The 21,570-nt window shown below is 45.5% G+C and overlaps 1 protein-coding gene across 2 annotated transcripts in view; it reads left to right on the top strand.

The window, feature by feature from the left end:
- ICE1 (interactor of little elongation complex ELL subunit 1) overlaps window positions 1–21,192 on the top strand; it is a 64,183-nt gene extending 42,991 nt beyond the window's left edge. For both annotated transcript variants that reach the window (XM_041731720.1, XM_041731721.1), the window contains exons 15-19: window positions 1,066–1,226; window positions 5,004–5,194; window positions 7,273–7,379; window positions 13,219–13,317; window positions 14,202–21,192. In XM_041731720.1, coding sequence (XP_041587654.1) covers window positions 1,066–1,226; window positions 5,004–5,194; window positions 7,273–7,379; window positions 13,219–13,317; window positions 14,202–14,383 — 740 coding nt within the window. In that variant the 3' untranslated portion in view covers window positions 14,384–21,192. The remainder of the gene's footprint in view (window positions 1–1,065; window positions 1,227–5,003; window positions 5,195–7,272; window positions 7,380–13,218; window positions 13,318–14,201) is intronic.
- Window positions 21,193–21,570: the final 378 nt, after the last annotated feature.

Below are 21,570 nucleotides of genomic sequence, written 5' to 3' on the forward strand. Positions count from 1 at the left end.
GAGACATGGCATTTTCATTGGCAGCAGCCCAGAGCTGGAGATAGACGTCCATCAGTGGGTGAGAGGAGAACATTCAGCTGATTGATATGTGCTATCAGTCAGTTGAATACTAGTTAGCCACACAACATGAGGGACTCCAGATATGTGTGGCAACATGGGTGAGTCGTAGAAACACTTTGCTGAGTCAGGGAGCCAGACAAAAGAGAGCACGTGCTATCTGAAAGCATTTGAGGAAAGGCAGCTAAATTATGGTGGCAGTGAGCAGATCAGAGTTGTCTGTATCTGCAGTGAAGTGATGCCCTGGGCGGGTTAGACCACGGGAATTTGGGAGGATGGAAATATTTTATGTATTGCTTGTGGTGGGGGTGACATGGACATATTCATTCATCAAAATTCATCAGACTGTATGTGAGCTGCATGTGGGTTAGTTCGATCAAACAAACAAAGCCAAATGTAGGAAAGAACATTTACTGTAGAAGACTGTCATCCATAATGTATACAAACATCTCTTCAAATCAAAAGCCTTTTCTGTGTTTCACAGGTGAGTTCTTACAGAGGCATAAAAAATAGCCTGAAATGACACTTCACAAATGGGAAGGTTCTAGGTTTGTGGAAGTCTGAAGAGCTAAGTTTGCCTTTACTTCACATTTTGAATTCTTTGGCTCTTTTCATAATACAGTGGTGTATATCTGGTTATTATGTTTCAATTTTAATTAAGGAGGGTTTGCTAAAGGGAAGGAGTTGTGGGAGAAAGAAGCAAGGCCTCATCAGGCACCTCCCTTCAGTGTTAGGAGGCCTTACAAGGCACTAGTGAAATTATTAAAATGTGGGGATGCCTGGGTGGCTTAGTGGTTGGGTGTCTGCCTTTGGCTCAGGGCATGATCTCAGTCCCCGGATCGGGTCCTGTGTCGGCCTCCCTTTGAGGAGCCTGCCTCTCTCTGTGTCTCTCATGAATAAAATAAAATAAAATCTTAAAAAAGAAAAAAGAAATTATTAAAATGTATTCTTAGCTTGTAATTTATTCACTTGGTCAGACATAAAGGTTTATTGTCTTTTTTCTCATAGATTTTCCAGAGTCTGAAAAATTGACTTTGTTCATTGCAAACATGTGGCATGATATATTTATTTCCCAATCGGTGATTAATAAGGCAATGCAGTTGGTTGCCAGGCAACGTGCTAAAGGAGAGGTTCGGAACTGTTTGAGAGCCTTTCTCAACTGGGAAAAGGTGAGGTGTTTGTTTGTTTGTTTGTTTGTTTTTTATTTCTAAATCATCAGACCTTGCTTGTAGCTCTTGCATTCAGTTTTGTATTTACTGTTGAATTAGTTTATGAACATTGGAGAGACACAACTCTTATTATTAGATCCTTTAAAAATACCACTTTAGCCTAAGTGCAAGCATTTAGTTTGGAAATATGCATGAGGCACTTTGGGAAGAATTACAGATGTAGGTGTTGTGTTCATTTAACAAGAGTATATCTTGTTCACTGTTTATAACTGATGAGGTCCATGTATGATGTATGTGTGTGTATGTGTGCAGTGCATCTGCAGGGCTCGAAGGTGAGAAATGCCATTTCAACTCCTTCCTGGTTGATTTTTCTCAATCTAATATTCTCTTCTTTTTAGTTGATGACATTTTTATTTAAGTATTTTGTTCCTGTGGGTTCTTTTCCCTTTTTTTTATTATTTTCTTTGCTAACTAAGTGCTGATATACCTACTGTCTAGATTGGTGTTCTTTTCTATCACAGCTGTTTATCTAGTGAGAATCTTTGGAGGTTGAGTTGGCAACCACTGTTGTCACTACAGGGGTACACACTAAGAAGAGATGTTGAATTCAGTGAGGGGTTGACCTTGATTGGTTTTTATTTTTTATTTGTTTATTTGGAAAGAGAGAGCGTGTGTGTGTGTGTGCGCGCATGTGTGTGCAGGAGGGAGAGAGATTTTTTTTTCTTTCTTTTTTTTTTTTTTTTTAAGAAAGACTGAGCCAGCGAGATGTAGGAGGGGCACAGGGGAGAGGGAGAGAGAATCCCAAGCTGACTCTGATGTGGGGCTTGATCCCACATGATCCCACGACCCTGAGATCTTGACCTGAGCTGAAATCAAGAGTCGGATGCCCCGCTGACTGAGCCACAAAGGTGCCCCGACTTCTAATTTCTTACAGAAAGTAAAGGAAAGGACTCTTGATGAACACAAAATAAGGAAATATTGAAAACCAAGTCTGTAATCATCTCTTTAGCAACTCCTCTATACGAATCTGAGTGTAGTCCTGGGAGCACTGTCAGATTCCAGTCAGCCACTTAGAAGACCCGGGTCCTTCCACCTCCTGTCACTGTTGGCCACAGTCCCACCCCTTCCCACTACCTGCAGGGCTCCTCCCCCAGGTTCCTGAGGCGGACTTGCATCTGCTTAGTCCTGCTTGTGCACTGAGGATAAAACCAGATATGACAATTTGATGATAAAAGATTTTTAATAAATGTATTTGCTTTATATCATGTCAAATAAAAATATAAAGTCAAAGGTATAAAAAATGAGTAATACTTGGGCTAGAAATTACCTGGGTTATAATAAAAAAGACTTCCAGATCTTCTGTCACAGAATTCAGTGGATCCAATAGATAAAATGAGTAGAATCAGTGGAATTCAATAATATAAAATGTAAACCTGAAGAGTATGTATTTCTTTGTGTGTCTGTGTCACATTTGCAAAACCAGTCCTGATCTTGGCCACACACACACAAAAAAAAACCCTTAATTTTTAAAAAGTAAAGATTCCATACTCAAAATTCTCTGGTAGTAATTCAGTGAAACAGATCCCATAAACATTACTTGAAAGTTGGCATACATGTTGCTGGACAATCTGGGAATAAAAAGGAACTCAAAAGTAAAATCTGTTTTAAAAGTCATTGAGGGGATCCCTGGGTGGCTCAGCGGTTTAGTGTCTGCCTTCGGCCCGGGCTGTGATCCTGGAGTCCCGGGATCAAGTCCCATGTCGGTCTTCCTGTATGGAGCCTGCTTCTCCCTCTGGCTGTGTTTCTGTGTCTCTCATGAATAAATTAAAAAAAAAAAATTTAAAATAAATAAATAAATAAAAGTCATTGAAAAGGAAAACCCTTCGTACTAAAGATCTTTAGTTTTTGTAAGACTTATTAAGATAGTTTAAATGTTTTCATTATTAAATAAATAATAATAAAATGCCTGATAATGATTTTAAAAATTAAATGTCTGAGAAGGAATCTAGGGAAAAAAGGAATAGAGTTTAAAAGGTAATAGTAATGAAGCAGAGAACGAAAAACACATAGAAGAAAAACCCATTGCCTTTAAGAAATAGTAACAAAACGGCTCCTAGGTCAGACTAATGAAAAAAAAGAGAGAGAAACTATTGAGGATTTCAAAAACAAGAAAGAAAACAGACTCCAGATGTAGGAGGAAGGTTGAGAAGACCACCACCCTCGGCTCTATAGTGCAGGATTGGAAGCTGAGGATGATTTCTTAGCAAAATAAAAATGATCAAACTGGGTTTCAGAGATGGAACACTTGAAACCAGTTGTTTTGATTATCATGAAAGAAGTGGAAATGTTGATAAAAAATTTACTGTATAAAAAGCATGTGTAGATTACACCTGAATTTTACCTCATCTTTTGAAGAACCAAATAATTCCCAGTCTTTGGCAAGTATATGAAAAGAGTAAAAGCTTTCTGTTTATTTTTTATTTGTTGACTATTATTACTTTCTTATGTAGGCTCCACGACCAGTGTGGAGCCTAGTGTGGGGCTTGAACTCAAGACCCTGAGATCAAGACCTCAGCTAAGATCAAGAGTTTGGACATTCACCCAACTGAGCCACCCAGGCATCCCTCTTTATTTTTAATAACAAGACCCAATTTAAAAAAATTGCACAAGTAAGAAAAAATTATAAATCCACTGCTAGTTCTTTGTTTAAGAGAGGTCCATTAATGTCCATACAAAGACATGTTACATGCACGTTCATAGTAGCATTATCCCGTGTAGCCTGAGACTGGAATAGCCCAGATGTCTGTCAGGAGGTGAGTAGATAAATGGACTGGTCCATCATGTGAAGGATAATCCTCAGCAACAGGAAGAAGTGTTCATCGATTGGTAGGTATAAGAGTGCAGGTACCTATCAGCACACATCCACAAATGTGAAAGAAGCCAGAGGAGTCTAGTAGTAGCTGATTCAGTTGTATGAATTTCTACAAAAAGACTGATAACTAAAGTCAGAGGATGATAGAATTTGAAAAACTTTTTTAAAGTTTAAAAAATGTTCTTATTATAACTTTATAACTTTAATTTTCTAATTTGAGGTAATAAAAACTTGTGTTTCTGTCGGGATTGCAGCTAATCTCCTTTCTACCTGACTAGATTATGCATCCTGCCTGCAGCCTTTTTTTTTTTTTTTTTTTTAAGATTTTATTTATTTGAGAGAGAGCGCACAAGTGTGGAAGCACAGGCAAAGTGAGAGGGAGAAAGAGTCTCAACTACAAAGCCCAACTGGGGGCTCGACCTTAGGACCTTGAGATCATAACCTGAGCCCAACCCAAGAGTTGGATGTTTAAGTTGACTCCAGGCTTGGAGCTTTTTTTTATCTGGCCTACCAACCTCTGTGCTTATAATCGCTTTAGGACAAGTGTTATGATTAAGATAAACATAGTTCCTTATTCAAATACAACTTTAAAACGTGTCTTTTGAGGCACCTGGGTGGCCCAGCAGTTGAGTGTCTGCCTTTGGCTCAGGTCATGATCCCAGGATTCTAGGATTGAATCCTGCATTGGGCTCCCTGTATGGAGCCTGCTTCTCCCTCTACCTGTGTCTCTACCTCTCTTTGTGTGTGTCTCATGAATAAATAAGTAAAATCTTAAAAAAAAAAAAGTGTTTAAAATTAAATGGTTATTCATCTGATGCTTGTAACGCTCTGAGATTACTAACACAAGATCTGTAACATTTGAAACTCTAAATTATATTTTGTTTTTTCCTTTTTTCATTTGCTAGAATGCTCCTGTGGATGTGGGTTTCATGGTTTCTAAGCTGCTTTTGACCATACAGTTGTGTCCAAAAACAGAGTTTCAGTCCAGTGAAAAATTTGGTGAAGACTTAAGTGATAACACTTGGGAGTACATATTTGCCATTGATCTGCTTTGTTGCCATCAGAAGTGGATTTGGACACATGATAACATTATAAGGTACAGGGCTGTTTTGCTAACTGAAAGTTGGGTTCTTGAATTGGATGGTAGCTGGCCGAATGGTTGCTGACTTGTGGTTTGAATAGTTACTGCTGTTGAAGGCCACTGAAACATGTACAAGTGACATTTTGATTTGGCTAAGAGTTGGTAAAACTCCAATTAAAAGATTTGTATTATTATCACGTCCCCTTGCTAATTTATGTGTTTGTGGTGGCTGTAACTTCTTTTCATTGTATTCTGTTGGTGCTGTCTCTCCCCTAAGGAGCATGATGACACTGGTGAAGGAGGGGTTTGGATTCACTGTCACATCACCAGCTCACAGAGCAGTGCCCACAAAGGGAAGTAGTGTAGGAGGAAGCATCATGATCATATCTTCACATTCAAATACTCTGGGAAACCCATGTGAGCAGACATATTAAGAGCTCCAGGTTAGCAGCTTTTCTCACCTGGGTTTCAGGAGAGAACTAAGTGTCAGGCATCTGTTCTATGTAATGAGTCCGCTTTCCTCTGTGCATGGGAATTCTTCACTAGCTATGTACCATCTTTGGAAGAATGGAGAAAATGATCACACAGATGACTTCCACAGATCTTAGTTTTCTTGGGACCTCAACTGAGAAAGGCTGGTTGAAAGGAGTTTATGGCATTAAAAAGGATTCACAAAGGATTGATGGTCCATATCCTGGAGATACTTGAATGTGTTCTGTGGGAAACTCTGCTCTCTTTCTTTCCTCTTTAACACTAGGGACATATTACTTATCTAAATGTCAAGCGATAGGGAATTGAATTATGGTTCTTCTGTATAATGAAATACTGCCATATTAAAGTAACTAGCTGTAAGTAGATGTTTAAGTATTGACAACGCGTGAAGGTCTCTCAGTGCTTCTTCCTTCGCTCACTGGGGAGTGGTGGGGCGGTGTGTCGCGTGTATGTAAGGTATGAGTGCCTCCTGTGGGCCTTGTCCCTGACTCTTCATTCGTGGGGGCCCAGCAGGTAGGATGCCTAATCAGCCCACCAGGAGTGGTTCTTGGTAGAGGTGCTCTGCCCAGGTCCACCTGCTGGGTCAGGATCTCTGCCTAAGCAGCTCCAGGCCCAGATCATGCAGCGCTGTGGTCACCTTCACCACATGTTTACGTACACACATGTAGAGAAGCACATGGAAAGAAAAATCCAGGATTAGTTGAGTAATATCTGAAAATGTATTTGGGGTGCTTTTAATTTACCTTGTTCTTCTGTGTGTTGGCATTTAACTTTTCTTTCTTTTTTAAAGATTGTATTTATTTATTCATGAGAGACACATAGAGAGAGAGGCAGAGACACAGGCAGAGGGAGAAGAAGGCTCCCTGCGGGGACCCCGATGAGGGACTTCATCCCAGGACCCCAGGATCATGACCTGAGCCAAAGGCAGATGCTCAACCCCAGGCGCCCTGGCATTTTAACATTTCTAATACTATAAATACCATATAAGAAGTAAATACACTTTTGAAAGAAGAGAAAGCAAAGAGGGGCCAGCAGTGTTTGCGGTCAGTAGCAAGTCTGCAGTGTGGTTGTTTCCTCTGAGCTCCTTGCTCTGCTCCTCCGAGCTATAGAGGTCTCTGGAGGTCTCAGTGAAGATCCTGACTCCCACTTCTTCCAGTTCTGTGACTTGGGGACAGTGTTTGGCATCTCTACTCAGAGCCTTGTATAAAGGGTGAAAATAGAATCAAGATGCAAGCATGAGTATCTATAGCCTCATTTAAGCCAGTGTGGGCCCAAATATCTGGAATAGTTGGAGAGTGTATGAGCTTCCAGTGTCTGTTCTCATTTTACCCTAAAAAGTTACATCTTCAGAAGACCTTTTTTTGGGCACCTGGCTGGCTCAGTAGAGCAGACGATTCTTAATCCCAGGGTTGTCAGTTCAAGCCCCACATTGGGCATGGAGCCTACTTAAAAATAAGTAAATAAATTTTTAGAAGTCCCTCTTCTTTATTGTCTCTTATGGACCATTTATAAGTTGTTAATATTGGACTGATGATGGACGTGCATACTTTTCACATTCATGTACATAAATAAACATATATATATATGCTGTTGTTTTCTAGTAAAGAGCTGTGGCCTGTAATGGATAAGTGGATAAAATACAGGAAAGGACACGCGAACATCGCATATACTCCTGATATTATTATAGCATCGATACTGAGGCTGATTGGTGAGTTGTCTGTTTTATGAAGTGTTTTCTTCTTGACCATGTCATGGTGGGGGAACAAAGCTATGAAACGTCACTGGAATCACTGATCTGACACCACTAGAGTAGATGCTTTGTTGCTTCCTTCTCACTTGCTCTTTCTTTATAAATTAATGTTTTCTCCCACTTTGTCAGAGATGAAGTCTTCATGCTGGGACACTATACGTGTGATTACATGTGCGCTGCTCAGTTCCTCCCACTCACACACACCGTGAACACCCTGACATGAGGGTGACGCACACACCCAGGCAGAACTGTGGTCAGTGACACTCGAGTCTCGTTGGGTTTCTGAGGCCCGCCACCTCTGCCTCGCAGCTGCTTCTCTATTGGCCCACGCGGGTTCACATCCTATAACTTCATGACTGGGCCCTGGCTCTGTTTTCCTCCAAGCCCATGTACAGAGATTAAAATTCTCATTTAATTTTTTTTAATTTTTATTTTTTTAAAGATTTTATTTATTTATTCATGACAGACACACACACACACAGAGAGGCAGAGACATGGACAGAGGGAGAAGCAGGCTCCATGCAGGAAGCCTGATGTGGGACTTGATCCCAGGTCTCCAGGATCAGGCACTGGGCTGAAGGTGGTGCTAAACTGCTGAGCCACCTGGGCTGCCCTAAAGTCCTTATTTAAATGAGGCGTAGATTCTCTTTCATCCTTGATGAGCAGGACCGTAATGGCTTTTTGAGTCTGCTCCCCATCACTTGCATATTTTTATTTTTTATTTTTACTTCTCTTTTCCTCCTTGCCTAATTTCTGACAAGTTGCTCTCTAGGCTCTGCAGAATTATCAGTGATGAGATCTATTAATTTTTGGAAGACTCTCCTTACTTTGAACTGACTTCTCCATCTGCAGCACGTATTCCTTGCCCCCGGGGCACAGCATCGAGATCGAGGCTCATCTGAGACCTGTGCTGTAGCCCCTCAGGTCCTAGGAAGTTCTCACCATGAGTTTTGAATATCTTGGAGTTTAATTAATCAGAACTTCAAGACAGCACCACTTGAAATTAGGCTTCCAAATACTTAAATTATGTAAGTCAGTCCCATAAATAGGTTTGTTATGACTTATATATCCGGGCTAGTTTTGTTACTGTATCATTAAATAGGTACTCCTGCTCTCAAGGAAGACCTCTGATTTCACTGGATATAACCAGAAATACACTTGGAGTGAAGTTACCAAATGGAGAGTGTGTGTGCCAAATGATTGGTAGAGACGGTGGGGGAATTAGAAGAGATGCCCACAAAGATAGGGGGGTAGAAGTGGAATTGAGTGAACTGCTCTGTGGGGGATCATCTCAAACTATAGTTTGCAGAATTCCTTATTTCGGGATGCCTTGAACAATTTTAGCCCTAATCCAGAAGCACTAAGGACCCCTCATGGGCAGGGACACATTTTCAACATCCACTGGCATCTGGACGTCTGCGGTCTGCTTTTAATAGCATCTTCTCTCACAGATTCAAGAAAAATGTTCATACTTGGAACTGACATTTTAAATTACAAAACCTTCTTGAAAATTTAAAAAATTAGGTAATGTTAAATTCATAAATACATTTCTTGACCTAGATAAAATATCATCGGAATTTTGAAAGCATGAAACTTCTTGAAGTCTTGAAGAAGTCTTCAAAACTTTTGAAGTATTGAAGAACACTTATAAAATATGGTGTGATTTTGCTGCTGTTGTTTGCAAACGTGTCTGTTTACATATGTACTGGTTGTAATAGGAGGAGACGGGTGTGGGAGAGTGGAAAGCTGAGCTGCTGGTGACTTCCACACAGTCCTTTGCATCTGTGGTGGAAGGTCAGCCTCATGTGTCATTCTCCCCTGCAGTTGGCTTTCAGAATTCTTCCGCATTTTGGCTGGTCATGCAAATGGCCTGAGAAGCTTTTTAGAAAATAAGTGTGGCTACACACATAATTAAGTCATATATGATAAGTTGTATATTATGGGAATAATTGATAACATATAGTTAATAGTATTGCAGGTTAAAATGATAATATGTAAAAAAAATAAAATAAAAAAAATGATAATATGTAAATATTGAATGTGATCCAGAGGAGATGGTGATGGTGAAAGTAAGAGCAGAACCAGGCCTGGCGAGCCCTTTTTGGTCTGCAGACGTGCCTGGGAGGCTGAGCTAACATGTATGACTGAGCTCTGTGTGGAGAGGGCTGCTGTGAGTCACTGGTGGCACAACTTTGCCTGCTCTGGCTGGCTGAAGCATTATTGCTGGGTGATGGGTTGCCAAGGGTGGTAAGCAGACACAGGTGAGGCCTGCTGGCAGAGTTCTAAGGAATCCCTTCAGGGTCAGGTGTACATGGCCCCTTCTGCACACCTGTCCGATTTGGAGTTTGAACTATTTGTAAGAAGAAACCCTGTAGAGAACCTTCTTGCAGCTTCCAAAGCTAATACTCACTGAGGAATTTAGTAAGTAAATTGCTAGGACAGGAATTAATAATAATGACCGAAGTCATCATTTACAAAATAAAGGTGTTGTGTTTATTCTGATTTCCAGATTCGCAAAACCCTAACAGGATTTTCACTTCAAGGGAAATAAAAGATGCTTTCTGTCAGAACAGTTCAGTGTTTCTGATGTTGGATCGGGATGTGAATATTGCTGTTAGTGGGGGGGCCATGTATAATTATTAGATGGGTTCTCACATCCTTGAACGATGATGTGTCAGAGCATTCTGTAGACTGCATTGCTCTAGATTCGGGGGCCTCAGAGAAGTGATGCAACCTGCTTCACTCTGCTTGTTTCAGGGCCGATGTGAGGCTTGGGAGGTTCAGCCCTTGTCTGAGGTCACGCCCTGGGGTGGCAGCAGAGCTGAGACCAAAGTTTGTGTGCTGCTAAATTGAGTTTAGTGCCCTCGGAGAGCCTATTAACCCCCCCTATGGCCCACCTGGTATTGCCTGGAGCCTAGAAGCTAGGATAACGCGGTTTCCCACAGCAGGGTTTTGCAGGGCTAGCTGAAGTAGCCATTGTCAATTTGTAGCCAGTCTCTTCCGAGGCCTGTCGCCTTTGTTCTGAAATGATCTCAACTCATTTTTCCCTTGGTCTGCACCTGTGATCTGAATGAAAACCCTGAGTGGCCCCAGGTCACCTTCTCTGCAGGCCCCCAGCTGCCCTCACACTTCCTGGGTGGTGTGAAATGTTTCTGACATGGAGATGAAGTGCACGTTTCTTACTTGTATTTTAATATGGTTGAGCCACCTGGAGTCACATGCCTTCTGTAGGAGGACTTTTCTTCCCATGTATGGAGCAAATTTGTCTATCATCTTTGTCATCATATATGTAAGCCCCCCCCCCCCCCCCCCATCTCCATGTTGTGATTTCCTCTTACTTTACTCCGGATAGCTCCATTAATTTAAATAGCTTGTAAAATCCAATTTGTTATGCATTTTTAATTGAAAGAACAGGAGACATTATAACAGGGTTCTCTATTATCTGGGAATACACATCCCAGGGCTGAAAGGAGCATCCCTGTCTCTACTATCCGTTACGTATTGAACACCCTAGTAGACTGTGTCGGAGGACAGATCTGGCTACCAGTTTGATAGAATTAGAAGCAGATAATTGATCAATAAGTGAAATTCCTGATCTCTGAAGGACATTACTTTTCAGCCTCAATGAAGGATTTCCCAGGAAATTACCCAGGTGTTTATATTTTCATCCTGGGTTTGAAATTTTCCAGGGATTCATCCATCAGTGGGAATTGACCAAGTCTCTAGCAACATTCTGGTTGCACAGAACCAGCCCTGAGTGGATTTTTGTCGAGGATACTAAGAGGGAGCCCAGTGGCCTAGGTTCACATACAACCCCAAGGACATGTGCAGTATTGAGAAAAATGTGGACACAGAAAGGAGATTGCAGGGCATATCGTAAGAACCCAGGAAAAGGATCTGGATAAGAGTGCATCTGGGTATGTCCCAGAGTCCTCTCCGTACAAGAGATGAGGGGTATGAGGCCTCGTCTTGAGGGAGGGATGGGGGCCTCTGCTTTGAAGCAAGCTTGTATCCACAGACCCTTGGAAGAAAGGAAGTATCTGGTTGAGTGGAAGCTAGCCAGGGGGCGGAATGTGGTTTGCTGCAGCCTTCAGTTGGAGTTACCTCCCCAGCTGCTTCTGTCCCTCCACGTTGTATCTGTGAGGTGTTAACATATTCAAAATTTAAAATAACATTTAGTTAGCTTTTCATTTAAAATCAGTAATAACCAACATTAACATAAAGGACATTCTCAGTGAAAAATATTTCCCCAACCACAGTAACCGGAGGATGGGCACGTTACCTTGTTGCAGACCTCTTTCCTGTCTGGATTCATGGCCCTGTCTGCTCTGCACTCAGGCTCTTGCAGTATGTTGTTCAGTTGAAGTGTATGAAGGAAATCCAGTTTTATACGGGACTGGTAAAAGGAGAGGAGTATTTTAATAGCTTTTTCAGATCATTGTGGCTATTCCTCTTTGATGTTGCATTAAAATTCCCCAAGGGGTAGCTCCCTGAAGGCTGGATGTGTAGTGTGAGGTGTGCTTACCAGGGCGCCTTCCTGTTTCACTGCCAGTTGGTCTCCGGTGCACGTTGAAGAGGCTGTCTGCCCATTCATGATTCTGTGACACGCACTGCTCACTTGAAAAATATTGATTTGCATAGATCTTCCAAATGTCAACAATATCGAGAAAACAGACATTAATATCATCACTGATCTCATCAGAGAAGTCTTAAATTTTTGAAGCTGTCAAGCTTAGGGTGGCTGATGGAAGTTTTTCCAGAATTCTAATTTTGCGTAAGAGCTCACAATTTATCTCTGACAACAGTGATAAATTCCTTTCAGTGACAGGTTCACTTTATTCATTTTTGAGAAAATGTCTCTCGGTCTGAATAGCTATAGTTTGTCAGTTATCTGTTCAGTGAAATGTGGGTGTTGCATGGAGAAGCACCGTTTCTTTCCCTTCCCAGTTCAAGCAGTTTACACCAGTGCATGTCCTGGGACAGCCAGCGTGCCTGGGTGTGTGGCATATGGGTTCTTGCCCCCTCCCCATCCCCTTCCCCCGAACTTTGCAGACTTCTGTAGTTTAGGGATCTGGATTTAATAAGAATTGTTATTGCTTCACAGAGGACATTTGTAAGTGCAATTCACTTTTTGCACTGGGAATTTCTGGCTTGTAAGGGGGACTGCCTGCAGCCGCCACCCTATAGGTACCAAGGGCCCTTGGCTTTTGTGCCATCTGTCTGGTCCCAGCCCTGGGAAGAAGGCAGGTTGCCGCTAAGTGAAAGTTGTGTTGTTGTGAAAATCATTTTGACCCTGAGTACCGTGGGGGTCTGCAAATCACACCTGAGAGCTGGGGTGCTGCTCTGCTTACTTAGAACAGCCAGGTATTGGGTCCAAACCAGGCCTGATGGACAGCCTTTCAGGGCGGGGTTGGGGGTTTGTCTTAGAACCTCTCAGAAATCTTCTACTTCACGGTGCACCTGCTGAAACCATTCCTTCTCCTAATTGCACTCCTTATGGTACCTTCCCCGAGAAAGCTGTGCACTGCCTGTCCCCCGAGTGTGAGTGAACATGGGGTGATTGGTGGTCTTGCTCAGCACCACCCCTACCCCCCAGTAAGACAGACGGTGCTCGGTGGGGTCCTGGTGCCTCACCCATTTTACTTGCTTTCTTGGAAGAAGTATGTATTTTAACTTCAGGATCGTTAAGCTTAATGAACACAGTGTTCTAGGAAAGAGAGCAGAAATTTTCAAGTCTTACAGAAAGTTCACATTTCACTGAGGATTGTTTGCATTCTGGTTCCCTTATGTCCCCTAGGTCGTTTAGGCCAGCTGGGCTTGAAGGAAGGCTTCCCATCTGCTGTGAAGAATATTAGTTCTGTGATTGGTATGTTCATACAGCACGCCCAGGATGAAGGTAAAACCTTTGTTAACTGAAATTATTTTTAAGTCCCTTGTGTTCTCCTATTAAACTCTGTTTGAGTGTTTACTGCAGGCCGGGCTCTCTGTGTCGCTTAGTGCCTCATGCTAGGGGGAGGTGGGACATTTGAAAAGCTGCAGTGATGGGATGAGCACTGGGTGTTATGCTATATGTTGGCAAATTGAACTCCAATAATGAATGAATGAATGAATGAATGAATGAATGAATGAATAGATAGCTGCCGCTTTGCCTGTTTTCAGCAAGACATTGAGCACATGTGGGTTTTGTGTTGTTTGAATGATGATTTGACTAAAATTTAACTTACTATATTTTAATTAAATAACTTATAAATAACCTTGCTAAATGAGAAGGCTCACCACCAGAATGTTGGACCTCGCCGTGGCCTATTGGCACCCCCTGGCCCTCTGGTCGTGCATTGTGTTTTGTGCTGCAGCAGGTGGGAGGACCCCGTCTCACCTCATTTCTGCATTCTTCGTGTTCAGAACACTTCAGTGAATAGCTAATGGAGTTACTTACTTGACAACTGCTTTGGGATCCACATTTTATTGAAACTTAAATATGGAGCATGATCCTTCCAAAGCTGCGAGGCCTGGATCTTTGTGGCCGCGTGTCCTGTGCTAACTGGCAGTGCTTGAGGTCAGCCTGGCAGCTGGGCCTGCACACGACTCTTCTGCTCTTCTGTCTCTTTCCATTTGCAGATGGATCTTTAATTAATTTTTTTATTGTGGGTTTTTTCTTTTATATTTTCCATTGCCGGCAGAGAGTGCCTTGTATTTGACTAGTAACTCAGTGGAAGACGATGAAAATTTTGAGTAACAGGCATTTTCTTGTGGAATGACTGATATGAAAATTCTTTCCAGATATACCATGGGGCATCCAGCTGGCGGCTGTGTACGCTCTCTGTGATTTGAGTCCCAGCAACCCAGCGGAGATATCCAAGATCCTGGAAGCCTGGCGCAAAGAGACTGCGCACAGCGTGCCCTCCGCGGTGCTCAGCTGCCTGGAGGAAGTCAGCTTACTGTGCGCAGAGGAGGTCAGCTAAGCCGCGGCGTGCCACTGCGTCTAGAGAAGTGCCTTTACATATCTTGAGTACAAATAGATGAGTCTGCTCGCAGAGCACAAACAGGTTCCAAAAGGAAAGACATCGAAGAGAGACAGTGCCCAGAGGCTCTCCTCTCACTGTGGCGAGGAGACAGAAGCCAGCCATGGCAGGGCTGCCTTTCCCCAAACCGCATACATTTCACTTAAGGCTGTTGTGATTCCATGACATGTGGGTTGTAGTATTGTGTCCTTGGTCAAACAACAAAAACTTGAACTTAGCCCTTTTTGCTGCAGAAAGTGTCCTTTTAGTCGCTTTTTAAAATTGAGTGGCATTTTATAATGAATTTAATATAAAAGCATTGATTTGATTCCTGAGCTAATTTTGGACTTTGCGCTGAAATGATTGACTTAGGAAAAAGTAAATTGGCTAAGAAAGAGCTAGAAGACTTCCACTGTCTTAGCTGGAAATGGGCTACAAAATTGTTTCTCATGGTGTAGCGGCTTGCACCTAGTCAGAGGAAAACCCGGCAGAGCCTTAGAGACCCATTCTAGTGCATCTTCTTCCTGTCTCTGCAGTTCCTTAAAAGTGTCACTGTATCAGGACAAGGGGAGCCGAAGAGTAGAAGTTCACTTGCAGGGTTTGTGTCAGCGACATGTATATAGACGATTCAGAGATGCGCGCAGGCTCGTCTCTGTGTGTGCCGTGTACATATGGACAGTGCTATAATGTGTTTCACATTTGATGATATTCCACTTTCGGAATTTTAGTATTTGTACATAGAAAATGGGTTTAATAACTCACCGTGGGTCTGATTTGTCTTATATTCATCATTTCTTAAAACTCTTGTATGTGTTTTTTATAATAAAAAATAAAAGTAAGCCATGCACATGATTGTTCTGATCAGTGAAGAATGACACTGGGTGTTACTTCTACTCCAACCAAAGATGGAAAGTTCTTCACTCTAACCAAAGATGAAACGGCCGTTCCAAGAGTTAGAAATAATGTGACGTTGCCATTGTCTAGCCAGTTTCTCTGAGATGCTCTTAGCGACATCGGATACCAGATAATTACGTGTACTAATTGGCCCTCATGATTGGATGTATTTGTATACCTACAAATATTGCTGCCCTTTAAAAATTACATTTGACAGCTATTTTGTTACTCCTGCCTCGTGTTTTTAAAGCAATTATAACAATCATAATTGAGATTTATAAATAACTCTGCATTGCCCTTCGGAAGCTTTCTGTTGGCATGGTGTTCTTTCTACCAGTATTTGCTGAGTGTGCGCTCCATGATAGGGACCTCGCTGGGAAAGAAAAACCCTAACCACCCATCCAGGAGATCTGCAGTCAAGTTGTAGTAAGTGCTATGTCATAACGTGGAGGTTCGCCCTGGAATAACAGGGGCAACTCCTATCTTTCTGAGTATTGGTCAAGGAGGGTCCCTCTGAAGAGGTAGCAGGTGAACTAGGACCTGGGAGGAGGGAGCCAACCCTGAGACAAGACAAGTGACTGTCCTGGGCAGGTGGACTGGCTCTGGGAAGGAAGAGCCCACTGTGTGCGGGAAGGAGGCTGGGGTGGCCTAAACACACAGTCTGAGGGGTGAATGTTCAGTCATACGGGTGACTGCCTGTCACTGGGGTCTGGGCAGCCAGCCCCGGGCTTGCTTATGCTTGGAAGCAGGTCTGACAGGGGTGTCATATGAGGTCATATTTTTACTGGGGGAACTTTTCTGAGGCAGAAGGATGGGAGGATGGGAAAAGGGCAAGCCAAGACCTGTCAGGAGGTCTGCAGAGAACACAAGAGAGCAGTCCAGAAGGTCAAGGGCACGTGGGTTTCAGATATGTCTCCGAGGTGGGATCACAGCTGCAGTCATGCACTGAGGTAGAGGGACATGTAGGAGTCGAGGTTCCTGGCTTTCTGAGTTAGTACCTGGACTTGGGGCCAGGTACACACGTTTGGTGGCTGGAATCACAAATCTTCAGTGTGCTTTCAGGATATGGGAACCTCGAACATCCACATGGAGGTGGCAGCCTTTCCAGGCAAGTCTGGAGGTGGAGACTACATCAGGAGGACGGGGAGATGACAGTGTGGGGAGGCATTTAACGCTCAGAGTATTGTCGCAGGGAATGAGACCTTGCCGGCCACTACCTCCTATACCTGACGGTGGGCTGGGGGCAGCAAGGGAGTTCCTAGCCTGTCTCCTGGCCCTGGCAGGTGGCCCTTCATGCTGGACCCTCGAGATCAGGTGAGATGATGGTTGCCTTGTGCCTCCTGTGGGTGGCGGTGACCTCGGTGGCCTTCCCATAGGGAAAGCCGTTAAGGGAAAGAGAAGATTAGGTTTGCAGATGAGCTTGTGGGGCAGTTTGCCTGGTGAGTGTCTTGGTCGTAGGCTTCGAAACCATTTTATAACCTTGGTAGGTTTATGTGTTTGTAATTGGCAGAGAATAGGTAGCACCGGCCATTTTATGCTGGTTGCACTCTGGGTGGAGTTGACTTGTCGGCCTCACTTTGGTGTGGCCTGATAAAAGCAGACGTGAGCTCCCCGGGGGCGCTGTCACCTTCAGGGGTGAGGCTGGTTTAAGCTGTTGTTGGATTTAATTTCTGGTACCCAACAGAACACTTCTGTGGGTTTTATCATTTAACACAAGTGAGTAAACAGCCAAGTGAATAAACATTTGAACCTGGAGTTGGATGGGGCGTTAGACTAGTGCTGGGTCCTCCACACCCAAGAAACACAGCAAGGTTCTGGGCAGCCCAAGCTGGCTCCTGCACAGCTTACTAAGCAGCCTAGGACAGGCCTGCACCTGCAGTGATGCTCATGCAAGCCCCGCGCTCTGGCCTGGGCTGCTGGGTGCTAAGGGCGCAGGAGCCTGGGGAGCAGTTCCTGGGACAGGGGCAGTGGGCAGTGAGCAGTGTGGCATCATCTCTGCTCACTTCTGAGTGCTGTCCCCATGGACTCCCCCGAGGACGTCCCTGCGTTTCATCCCAAGCACAGAATCCACTTGCAGGTGGTGCTTGGGGCTATCATTTTACACCCTGAGAGACCCCAGTCACTGCTCACCTTGTGATGAGGTAACTCACAAATCAATTTTTAGAACCGGAGATGATTTTGGATTTGGGAATGGAAAGAATTGCACTGTAGCCATTAGGGGGCGCTGTAGCCTCACCCGTGAGCCACACGGTCTGGGCCACGGAGAACACGTTCACTGGCTTGTGGCCGAGGTACAGTCACCCAGGGATACCCGCTTGCTGTCAGATGCGGGACCTTGAGTGGAGTGGGTCTTTGCACGTAGACCCCTCCTCCCCACAGTGAATGGGGAGGACGCGTGGACAGGGTAACTGTCCATCCGAGGGGTTGAGAGCGCTCCTCCCCCTCCCTGCCAACAACAAATGTCTGGAGCTGGCCTGTGCTTTGGGCTCTTTCCTGGATATTTTCTGGTGATGATCCTGGAGCAGAATACTTTGGCAAAAACGGGCAGCTGAATAAGGCAGCCAGGGGGGCCAGCAGCGGTGGTGCTGGTGGGTGGGGAGGTCCGGAGTGCTTGCCTGCTTAGCCAGACGTGTGAATGGTGGTGATGTTAGCCTGCCCGCGCCAAGCGTGCCCAGTTCCCCCTGGTAACATTCCCCACGCGTCCTCCCGCGTAGAACCATGTTGTCAGGAGGCTGCAGCGTGCGCAGGGCCCAGAAAAGGAAGTCTAACCAAGCTGTCTCATGAAGATGCCACAGAGGGTTCCATGTGGAATGTTCTAGAAATGTAGGGGAAGTGCTGCAAAAGGAAGACAACAGCCACTGAAAGCCTTCCCCCCTTGCCTCCTTCCACTTCCTGGTGTTTTCCCAGAGAAATGAGTGCGTGGCTGTGATACACAAACCGTTCCTTTTCCTGCCCCGAGAACTCCGAGCAGACCTATTTATGCGGTGCGACATTTCTGTCTCTGTGTGCTGGGTTTTTTGCAGATCACAGAGCAGATCACTGAGCCCGTGTCCTGGGCACGGTTACATAGCAGGGACAATGTGGACAGGTGGAGCTGTGTGTGACTTGCCAGCTGTACTAAAACGACAGGTTTGCCTTTTGTGGAGGACTCAGGTTTTGTGAACCACACCAGGACCCAGGCTCCCTGACGCTCGTGCCCCAGCGCCCTGGCGTCCACACTGGAGCGCGGCCTCCCCCGGGGGTCCTCTGACTCTGCTGCTGGGAAAGCTGGTGCTGCCCAGCTCGTCCAGAGGTTCCGTGCAGGGGGCGGCAGTAAGGAGGACCCCTGGCTCCTGGAGGGCACAGCTTCACCCCACACCCACTGAGTGCTAGAGGGCGGCTGTCTGGGCTTGTGTATAGTGATCAGTGAAGTGTGGGCCCCCAGCAGCGGTGCGGGGGGGCAGGGATCTGGGGGACCTGAATGCTGCTGCCCCGGGCCAGGCTCTGCCTCTGCCCTCCCAGCCCCCTACCGTCACCTCTTCATCTGTTTTGGGGGGAAATGAGAAAGAGGAGGGGAGCCTGTTTACCCTCTCCCCACCATCCAGAACCCTCGTTCTTTGTAAAATCGCTCACCTCGTCTCTAAGAATGTTAATGTTTTCCTTCTCAAATCGTCCTGAAGTGCTGCTCTGGGATAACATCACCCTAAATCAAGGGTACAGCTGACGAAAGAGGAGGAAAACAAGGGGTAAACAGGGAGCCCAGGGCACCTTCCCAGCACAGGCTGCTCAGGAGACTGTCGTGTTCCTGTCTGGTGATGTGTATTACTATGTAACTACTTTGAATAGTTTAAATTGTGATCCAGTGTAGTTTTCATTTAATTTTCCATGTTGATTTTGTAGTATATGCATGTAGTAAATTAAAAATGAAAGGTACATACTGGCCCATCGGTCTTCCTCTGGCCCCGTTCCTCTGGCCCTGCCCTGCTTTCGGGGTGACAGCTCTGTGACCAGGCTCCCAGGCTGACTTCCACATCCGCAGGCAGATGTCCTGAGGCCAACATCAGGTGCCACATGTCCTCCTCCCCCCCCAAGCTGTTCCCCTGGTGGAAGGCGTTGGGACAGGAGGGCCTGGGGCGACTGGGAGAGCTCAGTCACGTTTAGCCGATAGGAGAGCCCCCACCCCATGCTGAAGGTGCCAAGGGTCAGGCCTGGAGGGCCTCAGGGTTGTGGGTACAGGAGCTCCCTGGAGGCGGTGTGGGGGGGGGCACTGGCTGGAGGGGAGGGCCGGTGAGCAGGGGCATGTGGGGGCTCTGAACCTGGCTTTCACCCAGGTGACACTTACCCCTGAACCCCTCACTCGGCTGGATCCTGTTTTAGGATCCCTGACGTCCAAGCCAACACAAGATTCTTACAAATGACCCTAAAAAATAGGCGGCACCCCCCAAATGAAGGAACCATTCTGACTTCTGAGGAATTGTCGTATTTGAGGTGTGGTGACAATCCTCTAAAATAAAACCCTAGTGATGTTTTGGGGGTTGGAGTCTGGAGGCAATAGGTGTGTTGGATGCTGAGTGAACCAGCTGAGTGTCTCTTCCACACTGTGCATAAGGCCACCTTGAAGGGGGCGGGGGGCGGGAGCTTAGGGGACAGCGTGGCCCAGACCGCACATGCCAGGGCCTGTGCCCTGTGCCCTGTCCAGGCCCTCTCCATGTTCATGACCCCAGGGGCCCAGGAACCTGCTCCCACCTGCCCATCAGACCTTAGCAGATAAAATCCAGGACTCCTACTTTAATCGAAAACAGCAGTTGTGTTTGCAAATGTTTGGACGACCCACATGTGACCTGCAGAAATTTCCTTCATGAGAATTGGTAAGGGCTTGCTGTTGCTAATGCAGGCAGGAAGGTCTCCTGACCTGTATATACTTTTTCAACAGTGCTTCTCCTTTGGGGAAGAAAATGAGTTTGTGGACCAAGAGTGTGGAATCTTAAATAAATAAATAAATATAAATAAATAAATAAATAAATAAATAAATAAATAAATAAATAAATAAATAAAGGCATTTAGAGTACAGGGGAGCCCCTGCCAGCCCCCATACCTGCCCTGGGCAGAGGAAGGTCAGGGGGGATGCCTGCACAGCCCTGTGCCTGCAGAGCGGGGGGGCACCCTCTTCAGTAATGCAAGGGTTCTCGTGATTTCATCTGCAGCATTTGCTTTCTGGGGGGAAGAGCAGAGAAACCCCCGGGGGGAGGACATGCCAGTTGTAGGGTGTTTACTTCCTCCAGAGTCTCCTTCCTGTGGAATCATCTAGAGAAGCAGAGTTGGGGTCCTTTTTATTGGCAGCAAGTTGCTCGAGAGTCCCGTCTCTTCTGGAGATGTCCAAGGAGAGACGAATGGAGAAAAGCAAACAGGACCCTGCCCCCCCCCCCCCCCCCAGGATGCAAAGGAAATGCTTTATAAAATGAGCCGGCAATCTCCAGAATGCCATTGTTCTAGTCACCTTCCTGCAGAGACCCCAGGGGCAGCCTTTGGGCTGGAGAGGGGTGTGACAGCCTCAGTGGGGAGTCCCACAGTCTACACCGCACGGGGCCGGCTTTGGTTCAAATACTGCAAATCTGTTTGTTGCCTTGGCGCTGGAGCAGAAAACAGGTTTTCAAGCGCTCACTCCTGACCTTTTCCAGTTTGTTTTTGAGGAGACTGGAACTGGTTCCAGTCCTATCCTCCGTGGCGATCCTCCTGAGCAAGATCTCCGTGCGTCGTTCTGTTCATAAAGCCTGTTTGTTTAGGGATGAGGCAATTAGTTTTCTGGATTCTGATGCAGTTTGGAAATGTATAACTTTGATTTCTAAATAGAAACGCTGGCATTGGAAACAAAATAAAGGAAGATCACTACAACCCGAGGACGTGTCCGTTCCCGTGGCTTTATTTCTGGCTTTCTTCAGTGGCGCACCCCCATTGTTGTGGCGCACTCTGGAAAAGGGAGATGTTGGGGTGAATGGTTTGTTTTTACCTCTGGCCCTTTACCTGGGAATTCCCGGTCACCCAGATTCCATGGTGTGGCCGAGCAGGGAGAAGAAAAATCTTCAAGTAAGAAAACCCTTGTGCTGGGGGTTTAGTAACAGACCAGCGCAGGTGGCGTGGTGGGAAGCGCAGTGCCCGGCCTGCCCGGGACGGGGCGCGCTGCCCCGGCCAGCAGCCTGCAGGCCCCCCACGCCGGACACCAGCCCAGCCGCAGATTGGGGCTCAGGAGAGCAGAGACACAGCCAGACCTAGGGCAC

This window comes from Vulpes lagopus, chromosome 17 (assembly GCF_018345385.1).
Source record: "Vulpes lagopus strain Blue_001 chromosome 17, ASM1834538v1, whole genome shotgun sequence".
NCBI lineage: Eukaryota > Metazoa > Chordata > Mammalia > Carnivora > Canidae > Vulpes > Vulpes lagopus.